Consider the following 15,988-nt stretch of genomic DNA (forward strand, 5'->3'; position numbering starts at 1 on the left):
TGTGTGTGGGAGTCTGTGTGTGTGAATCTGTGTGTGAGTCTGTGTGTGTGAGTCTGTGTGTGTGAGTCTGTGTGTGTGTAAACAGTCAGCCAAGCATCAGTCCCTCAAAGCTACTCTTTAAGTTCACAGGCTGCCTGGAGCCCTTGTTAGGGTCTGGCTACTGAGGCTGTTCTGTGCCAGACTATTTTCCAGACAGGCAAACAATTCAAACTGGTTCTACCTCCTCATACAGTTGCAAAATAACCCCCCTATTCCCCGGGGGTAATACCCAGGAAATGCCGTCATTAGGACTGTGGTGTGTGTGTTTAAGATAATGCTTATTTGTTTGTGTATGTATGCATGTCCGTGTACCTGCATGCATGTGTGTGTGTTTGGACATGTCAACTGTATGAGTGTGTGTGTGTGTGTGTGTGTAAGCTTTGCAAGGGTCATGTGTAGGCCATGTCTGTCTCAGTATTACGACATCCTTCCTTCACGTCGGATCAGACTTGATTTGCAGAGATATGGCACCAGCTAGCCCTGCTAAAGAAGATCAGCGCCTTTACACACTGTCAGAACCCTCTGGATAGGCTGTGGAACTCTTCGCAGCACTCACAGTGAAATCCAGATTATCAGACATTTGCTGTACTTATTCTTACCACTGAGTCAAAGAAGCATGCAGGCATTGCTTTATTTTCTTTCATTCTTTCTGTTCTTCCATTTATTCTCTCCTTGGCTCATTTCTTTTATTATATTCAACATAACAATTTTCTTCCAGTGGCTATGATCCTGAGCAGGAAAGCTCCGAAATCAGGTTGTGATGCTGAAGCTTATTTTTTTGTAATTGTCATTAGCTTTCGTCTGTCCGTCATTCTTAAGCTGTAGAAGGTTCATATGGAGGCAAAGTGGAGTCTATAATTGTAGCATATAACAGCCAGTCTCCTTTACGAAAATTGTGTTTTCTGTTCTCGAGGCAACTCGACCAGTCAGGATAGAGTTATGTCAGGAAGATGGGGGGTGGTGGATGACAGGGTGCATCAGCGGTGCGCCAGGGAAAGGTCACAGCCACAACGCTACTGGAGTCGCAGACAACAAATGGAGATGTCAGTGTTAGATGAGATGCCTGATACGTGTGTTATTGAGAGATTATTATCTTTATTAGAGCGTGGGGTCTGTACCAGCTTGCCAAAGATGGGGTGAACAGCTACGAGATGGATGGAAATACAGAATGGGTATACAGAGTTACATAGCGGCCTTCTGTTACATTATTTCACTTTAGTGAGAAATATCTAACAACGGTCACTTTTGTTGCTGGCTGCCTCCAGCAAATGTAACACAAACCTGATTAAATGATTTCACACTATAACACATATCTGTACCTATCCACAGAACTGTCATTTGCCTAATTCCAATCAAGGGTTTGTTGATGGGGACTTCAGTGGACATCATCAGCAGCGACTTTGGGACTGATGAAGGATCATTAGACTACTGCCAAGGTCTTCTTCATACATTTTGTGAAATGTATGATAAGAATAAGCTTTCATGACCAAACACTGATTTTAAGCTAGTTATTCAAGGATAATATCTAACTTTGCCCATCTATTTATGCATTCACTACATCATCCATCTATATTTCTACCTTTTTCATTTTCTCTTCCCCTCTATCTACTCTCCATTTATTTTATCTTTCTGTGTTAACTTGTACAGAAATATTTCCATTTCCTACTTCCATGAACAACTTCTTTCAGCCCTCCCAATCTCCTCTCAGTGGTTCATTATTGCCTGTCTCCACTCTCTCTCCATCCCCCTCTCCTTATGTCCTGTCACAAGCAAGAGTGGGAGCCGAGTATGGAAGGAGGGAGTGATTGGAATTCATTATGGTCAAATGATTGCAAACTCTGGCAGCTGAGAGCTTCTCTAATCACAGTCTGAATGGCTGGAGTGTTAATGCGGGCAGGGGGTGAGCGGGAAAGAGAGTGAGTGAGTGGAAGAGAGGGGAGAGGAGAGGAGAAAAGAGGAGAGCTTTGCCGCCAATGTAGCGTTCTCTAGGGCTCTTCAACTGCACTCTAATGCGCGGCTGAATTTTTCTCACACTGAATAGATACACTGACATTGTAGGCTTTTACAGACAGGTTCCCTCACTACAGAATGTAAAACCACGGCTAAAGGATGTTACTGGTGACAAATTAAGGCTTTTATGGGATTTGGGTAATAAGGTATTGAGGGAAAGGAATTTGAAGTGTTTTTTAAGGCATGGTTCCTTCTTGTGTAGTACTGTGGTACACTGAATCAAGGGCACTTGTGCTTTGAAAGCTAGCTCAAGCAAGCTCACAGCCCCTATAAGTGTTTGAATCGTATTTGCCATTTTTGAACAAGCCCACTAGAAAGAAAATGAAGAGCTTGCTTTGTTTTTGTGATAAACTCCAATGGTGTATCTGGTGTAGTAGATGACAGATCTCATCTGCCTCAAAAATCATATCTCAACATTGCAGGAGCTACCAAGATGCTGTGATACTAGAACAGGAAACTGACCAGCGGCTAGTGTGTTGACGAGTGACCGTTTGTTAGACCATCGATAAGACAGTGTGTACTTCCACCTTTTCTCTATTCTTGCTCCCCCCCCCCCCCCCCCCCCGTGTGTGTGATTGCTCCTCCTCTGCTAGTCTGGGCCATGCTGGCACCCACAACAAAGGCAACAGAATAGTTGGCATGCGATGGACATCCGAGGGCCTGGGGGTAGGGGGGATCTGATCATCCGTCCTGCCATCCGGTTGTGCCCAGCTAGCACTCACTACCAATTAGCCTGCAGAGCTAACCTGGCACCTCCTTCGCCTGGTTGGCCAAGTGCATCACCAGCGCCTCCCCGAAGGCTCCCTGTGGACTTTAAAGGCATATGTGTGAGCGGCGAATCAAATCAGGATGTTGACACCACGATTGTTTCATCTTCGTACTTGCCTCCTCTAAAGAGCCACCTGCCCAGTTCCTATATGACTGTGTTTATTTCAGAGTTCTCCTTCAACCCCATATGTCTCTGATAGCCTATATGAATAATGTATATCTGTAATGTTTTGCTCACAATGCGTTTAATTTTGTTGTGATATTAACTGGGTCAAACTGTTGCAAGTTTGTGAACTGAACTTTGCTAAGATGCTTGTGTGAGATTTGTACATGCACATTATATATCTCGGTTGGCGATAGGCAACTATTGCCATGTTAGAACGAGGCAAAAATGTGTTGCCATTTGGGTTGTTTTGTGGTCAATCCTAAGGTAATGTATGAGGAAATTGCTCATAGTACATAGTTACGCTGCTACTTTCAACCTGAGGTTTCATAGCAAACCAAATAACTGAGGCTACATCACAGAAGTCATGACTAGCATGAATGAAAGAGTAAGATACAGACATTACTTGTCAGGCCAGGACAAGTGGATATTTATCAGACTGGGAGTGGGATGAGTGCAAAGAGATAGGAGCCAAGGAGCTTTTCTAGAGTGTTTGAGTGAAGCCAAAAGGCTTCCCAGCATGCCTCATTACTCCAGCCCGGGTGTCTGGAGTGACATCAGGCCCAAGATCTTCATTACACTTGAGCTGCACTTTCACAGTGAGAGGGGAAGGGTCAGGATTTCAGTTTGCAGCTCGTCATTGCACACACACACGCACAACAGGCTGACCTTTATTTCACACTGCAGCACACAGATACCCCCACATAGGTACCCACACAAAACACCCACACACACTCAAGCAAACCCCACTCTGCTCAAAATAGGCGGGAGGGGGGGGGGGGCAGTTTATGACTTGTTACATACCATATGAATAGCAAGTCAAAAAAAGCCAAGCATAGAAGTGACCCAGGCCAAAGAGCACTGATTTGGTAGGCCAGCAGTCTAGTAAGTGTAAATCTAAATGGTGTTAAACTGGGCTGCAAATATTGGGTCCCCAGCTGCTAATGAGGTGGTTTTAGGTAGGGGAGGCCAGGCATAGTTGGAAAGCCTCTAACTGGTCCAATGTTAAGAGGCAGTTATTAAAGGGCCCTCAGATCGTATTTTCACACTCCAGGGCAAACACGACCCAACCCCTGTGTGTTGAGGTGTGTGTGTGTGTGTGTGTGTGTGACTTTGTATATACGGGCGGGAGAAAAGTGGTGTGTGTCAAGGGTGTTCATTCCTTCCAGCTGGTTTTTGGAATCTTGATGGACGTAAGCAGATTTCTGGGAAAGTTATGTGTGTGTGTGTGCGAGAGTGTGTGTGTGCATGGTTATGTTGGTTGGGTGGGTTGGTGTGGTGTGTTGTCTTGTGACCAGCACCCAGTGTTGGTTGAAGGTTAATTACACACTGTAGACAAGGTAACCATACTGTTTTGCCTATTCCTATTCAGTATGTGGAAGGCATCTACAAGGAGTGATTTCGAAGCCACGTGCTGTAAAAAGTGGGGTGAGTACAGCCCGGTGGGTGTATTCATAAGAGGGCCAACAATTAACCGTCCACTAATTAAAGACCTCCTCAATAGAAGATGTGGCAGCCCTCCAGGCTAGGGCAATCTTATACAAGGGTTTAATGAGAGCCGCAAAGTAAGAAGGTTATTAAGGACTCCACTCAAGGAGACCTCCACTACAAAATCTCTAAAATCAGCATTCGCAGGATGTCAGCCATGTTAAATATGCTTGTGTAGACACTTTCAAGCTTTTTAAAGTGCGGTACATGGGGGGGTAACAAACGAGGAAAACCTAATAATGTTTGCTTGCTAGGGCTGGGTTATATTTAGACTTGCAAATGTTTTGTGTTTGTGTCCCTCTTCTAGCCCCCCCCCCCTCCCACCAAACATATCTGACAATGCAAATTGAGTCCAAGCAAACACAGCTGAGTTATGTGGCGCCTGGTTGTAGGCTTGTACGCAGACCTGGTGGTGCAGGTCTCTCCCCGGAGACCTCGGCTCTACCAGGGCTCGGAAGAGAACGAGCAGGCACTGAGGGGTGGCATGTGGGGGGAGGAAGACAGGGGGTGGTGAGAGGGGCGGGTGAGGAGCCGCTGAAATCTGTATTACAGAGAAGGGGTGGTGGTGGTGGAGGGGGGGGGGGGCGTACTCGGCACTCTCAGCAGAGTCCTGTTGTCACCTCCCCATATTCCCAACACCACCCTCGCCTGCACTCTGACCCCAGATCAGTCTGCTCACACCCCGCATGACAGCGGAGCCCTGGAGCAGCTGAGACTGGAGGCTTGTCAGCAGGAAGATAGCATGTCCACTGTGTCTGACCATGGACCTGTCTCTCAGCCACACACACTTGCACACACACACACACACACAGCAGGCCCTGACAACTCATCTCAAGGCAGGGCCCAGTGGTAGAAGACACTGCTGCCCCGCTTTGACGCACACACACAAATATGTGCGCGCACACACACACACACTAAGGCTGGATAATCAGTACTACTGCCCAGGGACATACTGTTCATCTCCAACTGGCCTTATGAGTAACCTTAGCGAGATCATTAATGATTCATGTGGGAAGAGCTCAGATGTACTCAGTGTGTCAGTACATGGACAAGTAACCATATTAGCTATTATGGTTTCCCTTCATCCTTTTCCCTGACAAATCCAGGAGCCCAATTTCTTACTCACGCAAAACTATCAGCCGAGCCGTCTTGTGGTTTGGAGGAAATGACGACAGTAAAAGAAGATGATCTCAACAGTCAGTGAATGTGGTCTTTAAGGTTAGTATGTCTGTGGTTGTAATGTCTTCTTCACTGTACTATTCACCACCATCATTTAGCTGGTGTGTATTTTCAGATGCTGTGCAGGCAAGCACCACATACTCCTCTCCAAGCCCCTTTTCCAAAGCACAGAGCCAGGACTGGTATCATATAACAGGGCTTGAAGAAATGTCAACACATTTAGAATGAACAGGGTTTCCATTTCAGAAGTTCTATGGATATTTTATCATATTGCGAGGAGACTGCCATGATCACTCACACAAATACATACACACTTGTCGGTTTATATAGATGAGCCCAAAAGCATGTCCCCAAATTTTAAACTGATATTACGATTAAAATGTAATTCAATTATTGCTGCTTTGTTGATAGATGTTGGAGGATATTCCTGTTGGTCAAAGAAAGGAACTATACCAAGTGAGTACTCAGCCAAAGCTCCTTTAATTTTTTTTCAGAGCCTGTCAAGATTATTAGTCTTGTCAGACACAGAATTGAATTGACATCAAAGGACGTTTTCAGGGCCAAAATACACTTATTAAATCAGATACCTGCAAATGGCAGAGAATTGCGTTGAGGGAGGTTCATTCCGGTCAAAGCTCAGCAGCAGCGACCATGTCAGTATGTGCACCTGAGTGTTAGAGAGTTGCTGTCGTACTGTGTGAATGTGTGTGTTAGACGTCAGAGGCTGACAAAGTCTAACCAACCACTATGAGTCCCACCGAGGGACGCAAGCACAAACATCCCCCACCGCCGACACACACATACACCTTCTCTATAATTGCTCCATCTTAAAGCGCAGCTCTCTGCGGGAGACAAGGATCAGAAAACGTGCTCTGGGTCTGCTGCTGTTGTTTTTAATTAGCTTGCGGCAAGACACAAACCAGACAGTAAGCCAGTCAGTCAACAAGTCAGCCAGCAAGGTAGTTAACACTAGAAGTAACACTGTTGATTTAACTCACTGTTGTTTGTTGTTATATATTTTCTCCTCTCATCCTCCCTGAACTCCTCTTCCTAAAAATACACAGCAACACACAAACACACTGCTCTTCTGCAGCACTTTACAGCTTGTTAGTGGAGAAGGTAGTGTGCTGGGTGCAGCGCCCCAGAGGCCATAGCGTGAAGGTGACATCTATCACTTAGTGCACCATTGCGCTATAAATACCGGCGGCAGGCTCCCCACGGTCCCGTCTTGTGACAGCTACAGGCGAGGAGAGGGAGAAGGAGGAAACAGCTGAGTTGGGGGGGAGAGGGGTGGGTTGGGAGGCAGGGTGTGTGCCTCATGTCTCCTATTTGCACTGTCACTTCCAGTGAGATCTTAATTATAGGGTTTGGATACGGCAAGTGCCGGCTTACAAGGCCTACCAGTTTAGACCACCAGTCATGATCACAGTGCCACACACACTCTAATGTACCAGCGAATACTATTTATACAGTAGAGAGCAATGCACAGACATATTTGTGCTCAACACAAATGGGATGATAATCAATGATTCAATTGATTGTCATGTTCTGTGCCCTCTTTAAATGACGAAATAAGCTCCACTCTTTACCGTAAGAAAGGTTTGAATATGTGCTTGCCTTGAATGCTCACAAAACACATACAAGAGTTCCCGGCCTTTGCCCAACGTGTGAAGGTGCGAGGACATGAGCGTGCCAACCTTTAAAAGGTTCTGGGAAAAGGGGCCGTTCTAACGTGGTGTGTCTGATCCCTGATAGCCTACCAGAGAGGTCAACAGGCTCCCAGGGGCCCTGCTGGAGTTAGCAGGTGTGTTTTTGGCACAGTTCCTAACATAGTGGTGGATCTACAGGGTGTCTGGTTACAAGACAAGGGCTCAGGCTTTGGTGGTTGGATACCGGGGTCAGAGTAACAGGAGGTGAGTGATGTCAAAGGCATGCAAACATGAACCTGTGTTGCTGGTTGAACAATTTAACAGTCTTGTTTCCATTATATTAGAGTGATTATAGATCTGGTCTGGAATTTAACTGTCACCAACATTAATTTGAATGCTGATTTCCATCTTGACAAGGGATATGATTTTGCTTTTTTAAATTGTCTATAAACGTCCACTTAAATGTCTTCTTTCTAAACTCTCAGTGACTCAAAGTTGAAGAATGTTAGGTAACAAGCATAAGACAAGGATAACACCTCATCAGTCTATTGTTAAGTGTACATACCACATCATGACTAGAAACATTTAGAGTATGCATATTTAATAGCAGCCTCCAGAAACAAAACTGTCCATACAACCTTAAATAGCAACTGAGATTACTGTGTTCAATGCCACAAACAGTCAAGCTGCCAGTGTGTCTGTCATCAATTAACTCGGCCTGTCTGCATTCTCTCATCACTTTCCATGTCTACATTTTGATTGTTGTATTTCCAGCAAGTATTGTGCCTGTCAAACTAAAGAGGATTGGAGTTTCAAGCCAATGACGCAAGTCAATGATTGAGACACTGGCACAATGCACGGGCCAAGCTATCAATATACCAGTGTACACTGCAGAATGTCAATGTCTACAGTTCATTTCATGTCAACCTACTGATATTCCTCGGATATGTGCTTAGAAGTATGTTATAACTAAGGTGTGTTTGTCTTTTCCTGAATCTCTGATATATTTCAGTCAGCAGCTATTTAGCCCAGAACCACAGCACAGTGAATTGCCCCTGGGCCCTCTCACAGCATCAGAACCACATGTGGAGCCTCCTCTTGGAGTTGAGTAAATTTGACATGTTTGAGATGTGCCATGTGTTAACGGCCATACAGCGAGGCAATGGTGTATCGAGATAAGCTTACTGAATTGTTTGAAGTCTCAGATCTTCTTTGATTACATTTCTCACCAGGAATAGATGGCGGTACAAAAACAGGCTACACAATATACTTGTTTGTCTGTACGCTGAACAGCTGTCAGTGACAGCTGCCATTAGTATCTTCTTCAATCTTCATGTCAGCACAGCACAGAGAAGTACTAATTTGTTCTACTGTATAATTAAATCAAGCATTCAGAATAGGAGAGAGAGCTGTATAACATACCTTGTATGTACAGTCACAACATTTACAAAAGTCCTAGACAGTAAAAATATTTGAGAATATTTGAGTCACTCCTATAATCAATCTGAATATAAGGATTTCTACACCAGAAGTAGAAATAGAAAGCATACATAGTGAAACCTTGATGTGTTGTTGACTGGTGCAGTTCCGGTTCAGTTCATGCTGCTTGTTGTTTTAATTTATTAGATACTTAGGACTAGAGTTTATACTTATTGCATATACAACCCCAAGTGTGTTCCTTCTACCAACAAATCACTGCCACACATTGACAGAGTCTGTGAACAGTGGCCAAGAATCACAATTAGTCAACGTTCCCCAGGAGGCCCTCCAATAAATAGTGCAATGTCATACCGTCCACTGTATATTATCTTGCATATGTTCATAGCCGTGTTGGAGTAAGATCTGGAAGATTCTTTCCACCCCAATCCTGAGAGCAATAAACTGTGAATGTGATTTGTATCAAAGGGTTTCAAAGTCCACCAGGCTTTCAGTAACAATTCTGAGCTAACAGCCCAAAACCCGTCCATCCACTTTTGCTAAGAACATATTTCAAGGATTCCTCTTGACTACAGTGAGAGCTTTTATATACAACATGCTCTTCTCAAAATCACTATCCTCAACCCTGCGAGTAATTGCCTTTGTGGTATATCCATTAGTTGCTATGGTAGTTAATGGGATCTCTTTGAAAATGATGGTTGTAAACAAACATTGCCAACAGGGTGAGCCATCCTCTAACCTTCAGCCCTACCCTTCACCATGCTAATCGAGCTAGCGTGGAATGCTAACCCCAATCAGAACCCACTACAGCAGCACTTCTTCAATTACTCTAAAGGGTACCTCATGTGCTGATAAGCACTTCTCATTCTCCTTGTTCGCCCACTAATGATGCTCTGATAATTAACCCTCTAAGCTTGTGTTTTAGAGGCAGCAAACAAATAATGTAGCGCAAGGGACAGATCAATGAGCACCGTGTCAGCGGTTTTCCATTACTATTATCTTTAAATCTTATTATTTGGAGCCCAGGAGGTCCTTTTTACTTACTGTGGCAGTCTTGTTTCATTCCAGCAGTAAATTGTAGATAGTACATGAAGTTGTTCTCACCAAGGGCTGGAAAAAAACAACAAAGAAAAGAGTTAACCAACTTTCCTAACAGAGTGGAAAGAACCATGTTCAGCATCCAGTATGTTTCAGTCCTCTGGATTCAAATGGATGTCAGATGGTAGCGGCCTGGATTATGGTCATGGGCCAAACCTCCAGGCTTTTACCAATGTGGGTGAATTTCATTTACAGACAATAATGTACATTTCAAATGGAAGACAGGACACAATGTTATTGTCATGTACTTGCAAGAGACGTTATGTAACATTGCTTTGGCATGTCTAATCTAAACAAACACAATAATACAAGAATGCAATAAACTGCATGTGTAGGGTTATACAATAATAACTGTAGAATTGTTTTTAAAATGTACAGTATTTATCAATAATGTATACTGTAGGTGAAAATAAGGGATGACTACATTATGTTGTTTCATGTTCAAAGTAAGAATGATAAACAGTACAAGTCATGGTAAATCTGTGTAGTTGAGATTGTCCTGCTAATCAGAGTTTTTTCTGTTTGTGTGTGTCTTTGAATCTTTGAAATACACCTATTTGTATTTGCTTGAATGTGTGTGGCGTAACATGTGCTTCAAAGAATACAAATCAATGCAGCGTAAATATGAATAAATGATTCTCAAGAGGTGGTCAGAGGAGGACACAACATTCAGACTTTTGTACATTTCTACTGTGGTGAATTTCAAAGCAAACTGTATGTACGAGTGCATTTGACTCGACTATGCAAGGTCAAAATGGTCACAGGACTCAGACTCTCAAGAGTCAAACTAATCAGAGCCCAGGTGTTCACAGCTCCACCACTGTAGCTGATAATCATGTGACAGGCCTACCAAGAACACCCTGTGTCAGTTTGGAAAAATACACAGTAATAAGAATGTGACTCTTTCAACTGACCGACAAGCTGGAGGTGCATTATGATGCTCATTTTCTAACAGTATAGTTGGGTGAACACCATCAACAACCACAGGTTGCTGGTGACATGGAGTACCTGCTCCGAGCACCACCTGGTGACGTGCACGTTAGTGTCCAGAACAGAAAAGGAATTGTGTTTTTATGTGCTCAGTTTAAACAATAGGAGTGAGATTTCAAACATTTTAGTTAAATTGAGCAGGAGAAGCGCACTCATTTTCTTTTGTTCAGAGTACATGAGTCACCTCATTGGGTGTCAGTGAAAAGCAGACTTCTTTTATTCCTAAAATGAGATTCATAAGGGCATTGTGAATAGATTGTCAAAAAGAGAAAAGACTGCATGCGTGATTGTAACTGGTGTTTTTAATGGCCAGTTTTTCATCTACATTTTTATGCATGTTTTCTTATCTGGCACCTTGCCCTTTCCAAATCGATTTGCGTAAATGCTCAAGACATTAGCGGGAATAATGGCATTCAAAGAAGATAATTGTGATTTTGCAGATTGTGAGTCATTAATCCAGACGTTATGTAATATGTAACTTTCAGACCTTGGAGAAATTTGGAAAATGTTGAGGTAGGTCAGGTAAAAAAACTAAAAGTGTAAAACAACCATGAGCGCTGGGATGTTAACAAATGGCTTTGTCCGAAAATGTGAAAGATTGAGGGCAAGGTACCAAATGTAAGTGCATCACATCAATCTTTCTGAGATCTATTTGTTGTGTTCAGGGTACACATTGATTTCTCTGTTCCTGGCCAATTTGCACATTTAAAAGACTCCATTAGCAATCTACTCTTCCTGCTATGGAAAACACTAACTGATGGATTGCTGTGATCAGACAACACAGAAGGATAGCAACAGTCTTGTTTACCCACGGCAAAGTGTTTGCTATTCTAAAGGCCAATATTGTATGACTAAATATTGGACATTTGTGGACATACTGCATTCCAACATGAGTACCACCTGACCAATAATTCTTATGTTTATTATAAGTATAACACCTGAATAAGCATCTATTGGCTTAACACCAGCACTCTCGGACCCCAGTTGTATCCTGCGTGTCAGAAAACAGCTTTTGGATTTCATCCTGACTGCCTACTGAGATGGCCAAAACCAAACTGGCGTGCCCCAAAGGTTTATTCAGTGGTTCATCAGAGGATATGGGTTCTAGATATCACCTCCAGTATCCACAGCCTCCTTGGCCAGCTCGGCCATAGCTGAATAACTCGGTCTGGAGGAGGAGAAGGCAGCATTTCCCCATTAGAATGGCTCTGATCAGATTAACTGCAGGGCCGAATGCCAACAAAAGGGGATCGAGAGCCATGCTTGGCACAGCATGGCACAGCATGGCACATTTGGCATGGTTGCAGTGTTCGCTGATGTGTCACATTTAGCATGCTGCCCTTCAAGATGATGACATCCAAGGAATGGGGTCCAACCTGGGGTGGGGGGGGTGGGGTTGGCTTATTTATGTCCTTCTGTGTCTTTTAGAAGCAATCACAATACCCTCTCCCAACAGGACTTTGGAGTTCTGCAGGGCTCCAACTACCAGAAGAGGGTTTATATATACTTTCAGAAAATCTATTTTAGTTTGTTGTAAATCCAAGAGAAAGAGAAAGGCCAGGGCGAGAGAGATGTGTAGAGCAATTTGTGGGGAGGGATGCAAAGAACTCAAGATGAGAGCGAGTAAGAGATGGGAAAAGGTTGAGGGGAGGGAGAAAAAAAGAGAATGAGAGAGGGTACGTATGTGACGGGCGCCCTCCCACAGCTCTACCTGTGGCGGAACAGATTGGGCACACCGCGGAGCATTCTGATTGCCGTGGCGACGGAGCATCAGCTGACAGATGGCTGCCTCCAAGGGTAGAGCACTGGGCTGTCCTCGCCTTCTCTGATTGGAAATACAGCTACACACACATACACACACACTTTGCACAGTCTGGCAACCGTGTGGGAAGGAGAAGAAAATGGAGGACAGGGTTGTTTTGATCTAGAAGTATCAGGAGTCAGACTGTTGCACTTTCTGTGGTCTAAAATCCCAACCAAGTTCAAACACTATGTCTAAAATGTTGCACTTTCTGTGGTCTAAAATCCCAACCAAGTTCAAACACTATGTCTAAAATGTGGGTCAGGCTAATGTTTTCTTCTTGTCACATTCAATAATTAAAATAATGACAATGTATTCATTTAGCAGATACTTCTATATAAAGCGACAAAGTACAGGGGGGGGGGGGTGTTTAACTTGCGATTTCTAGATCTGCTGTGTCGGTGTATAATCATGGTCTACATCAGAAGAAAATGAAGCAAGCCACAGGGGAAGGGACAGCAGCAACACAGGATAAAGACATAAGTATACATCTTCCTCTTGAAACTCTCCTATGAGTCTTTTTCTCCACTGCCGTCAATCTAATTGCTAATCACAGATTCGATTGAATGACTTCATAAAAACACCTCACTGCTTTAGGAAGGGTAGAGACTGGCAGGGTATTTGTGTGTATTGAGTGTATTCGAACAGAAGTCTGTGTTAAGAGTGCTTGCCTTTGGAACTTGGTGTGTGTGGGTCTGTGTGTGCGTTGCTGCATCTATCCAGGTTAAATCTCTGTTCATTATGCATTGACTTTGACTGCATTGACACCCAAGTTAACACAGGAACCTGCGGAACAGCTAGGATACACCCGCGGAACAAAAGAGCATGTTTGAATTTCATTTCTCTGCCTGCTGTTCCGTTTCATCCCCTTTTGAGTTTTTCAGTGTTTGTGGTGAGAGTTGTGGGGGAGTATGTGTGTGTGTGCACCTGTATCTGCATATGCACGAGTGTGTGTGTGCGCCTGTATCTTTATATGCATGAGTGTGTGTGCAGTAGAGCGGTACAGAAGGAATGTCTTATGTTTTAACTTGCTAAATGATGAACATATTCTTTCACAGACATGGCATTCTAATGTTTGTTAACCAGTAAGGTTCACCAAGTTCCAAAATAAACTTGCTGAACTATTTCCCAATCGATGAACTCTGCAACTCATACAACCTCGATGAAACCCCTAACAGAACTATCCCACAGCCCGTCAGCACAATTGCTGAAATTCATGCTACTGTGAAATGACCGTGCACATAACATACTGTGGCAGACATTTTCCAACGCCAATCACTTTCTCTGCACCATTTTCCCTCTCCTTATCTCTCTCTCTCTCTGTCATTCTTTTTCTACCTTGCTTTGCCATTCACTCTTGGTGGCAAATGGGTCGCATGTGTCCGTCGCCTCCTTGACACCTCCTGTTGCCATAAATTTCCAGTTATGAAAGGCAGGTAATGAAAAGCACTGCCTTGGTAATCCGTGACGGAAGGCAGTTTCACGCTAGTTTAGCTTCCAGCAACCCCCTCCTCCTCCTCCCTTACACAGGGCCCTGACGCCATTGTCACCCCCGCTAGCTATGACACCGCCAACAGCCAAACACAGATATCGGCCATCTGTTTGACAGGAGAGATTGCATACCAGGGCTTGTGTCATTTACCTGGTATCAAAAATAACACTCACACATACACATTCTCCCACACACAAAATCTTTCCATCGAACAACTACCCACACATAATCACCCCTAGGCTTCTTAGCTCCCCTCTCATAATAGCCTTTCTGACTGCCAAGCCCATCTCATTAAAAAACTTTAGCCAAACTGAATCATGTTGTTAATCGTGGAGATAGGAGAGAAATATTGACAGTATCAATAAATAAGTCAATGTAAGCCCATTTGAAGATAAAATGTTTACACTTGTTAAAGCTTTACTTCTCTCTCTGCCCATAACCCCCCTGCAGATTATATACATTTGTATGTCATCTGATGCTTGCTACAAAATAATAGTGAAAAAGGTTTTGTGGGTGCACATTTTGAATGACCATGATCTTGTCCAATAATAACTATATGCAAATTGTTTTCACACAAAATGTGGACATGACCCTTGGTGATGGTCTGATGATGGTTTGGAAGTGATTCATCAATGGTAAACCTGCTTATATCATATTAACAATCTATGGGAACTTACTTTTAATATAGTCAGGGTCATGGATTTGGACAATTTCTTCCAGTCTTCATTGTAGGTTCTCAAGCTCTGTCAGATCGGATAGGGAATTTTTGTGAACTACAACCATAGAAAATCATAGAAACAAATTTTCTGTGTGTGAAATGTGCATTTACCACTGTAGTATTATCTATATTAAAGGCTGATGGAGTGCTGCACAGATGGGAGTCTGGCATGTTCACTCATCTCTGCAGAGTCTCTCTGGCATGTTCACTCATCTCTGCAGTCTCTCTGGCATGTTCACTCATCTCTGCAGAGTCTCTCTGGCATGTTCACTCATCTCTGCAGAGTCTCTCTGGCATGTTCACTCATCTCTGCAGAGTCTCTCTGGCATGTTCACTCATCTCTGCAGAGTCTCTCTGGCATGTTCACTCATCTCTGCAGAGTCTCTCTGGCATGTTCACTCATCTCTGCAGAGTCTCTCTGGCATGTTCACTCATCTCTGCAGAGTCTCTCTGGCATGTTCACTCATCTCTGCAGAGATTCTACAGTGTCTCACAGCTTACAGATTTGCTGTGTCATCTTCTATAGCCATGATGCTCCTTTCCCTCTGTGTGACTTACAAATATGGAAGGCACACCAAGAGCACTAAAAACAAAATGCATCAGGTCTTGACAGAAACCCCTGACTTTGGCTATAAAGATAAGTTTGCCATTGTTAAGGATAAGGTCCCAAGTTTCAAGCTGTCACAAAGAGATATTTAATATGTATTTTTTCCAATGTAAATGTTTGTGTACTTTTTATGCTATAACACAAATGTCAAAAAGGGAAGGGCTCAGACAACTTTCCAAAGGCTATATATCGAATAGAATGACTCTCCTTCCCTAGGATTGGATGGTCCTTCTTGCTGGTGGCCATTGATCAGGCGGTATTGCAGGAGACAGTAGTGCAGTGTGGAAGCCCTCAGAGGAAGCTCTGCTCCCTGATAGATACTGGCAGACCTTCCAACAGAATAGGTAATTTTGGAGCAGCCCACAGCTCCTGTTGCCAACAGATTTACAATTCAAAGGAGGACCAAGGTGCCAGGGTGGAAATGCTTTGCCTTTCAGGAGGGATTTGAAAGAGGCTAGTCACAGAAAACTGAATGTTAAACCTCTTGAAAGATATCACGTTTTTGTATTTTCTGCCAGGGTTCTATCCGTTTTGTGTTCTTGTGTATGG

General features: G+C 43.6%; 1 protein-coding gene across 1 annotated transcript in view; it reads right to left on the reverse strand.

Annotated features, from left to right (window-relative positions):
* Window positions 1–9,729: 9,729 nt before the first annotated feature.
* The window catches only part of LOC146246962 (kinesin-like protein KIF23), a 45,122-nt gene continuing 38,863 nt past the window's right edge, over window positions 9,730–15,988 (reverse strand). Inside the window, exon 18 of the mRNA XM_084682838.1 lies at window positions 9,730–9,843. Coding sequence (XP_084538964.1) covers window positions 9,793–9,843 — 51 coding nt within the window. The 3' untranslated portion in view covers window positions 9,730–9,792. The remainder of the gene's footprint in view (window positions 9,844–15,988) is intronic.

The sequence above is a fragment of the Hypomesus nipponensis genome, chromosome 19 (genome assembly GCF_054491055.1).
Source record: "Hypomesus nipponensis isolate SF chromosome 19, ASM5449105v1, whole genome shotgun sequence".
NCBI classification, from domain to species: domain Eukaryota; kingdom Metazoa; phylum Chordata; class Actinopteri; order Osmeriformes; family Osmeridae; genus Hypomesus; species Hypomesus nipponensis.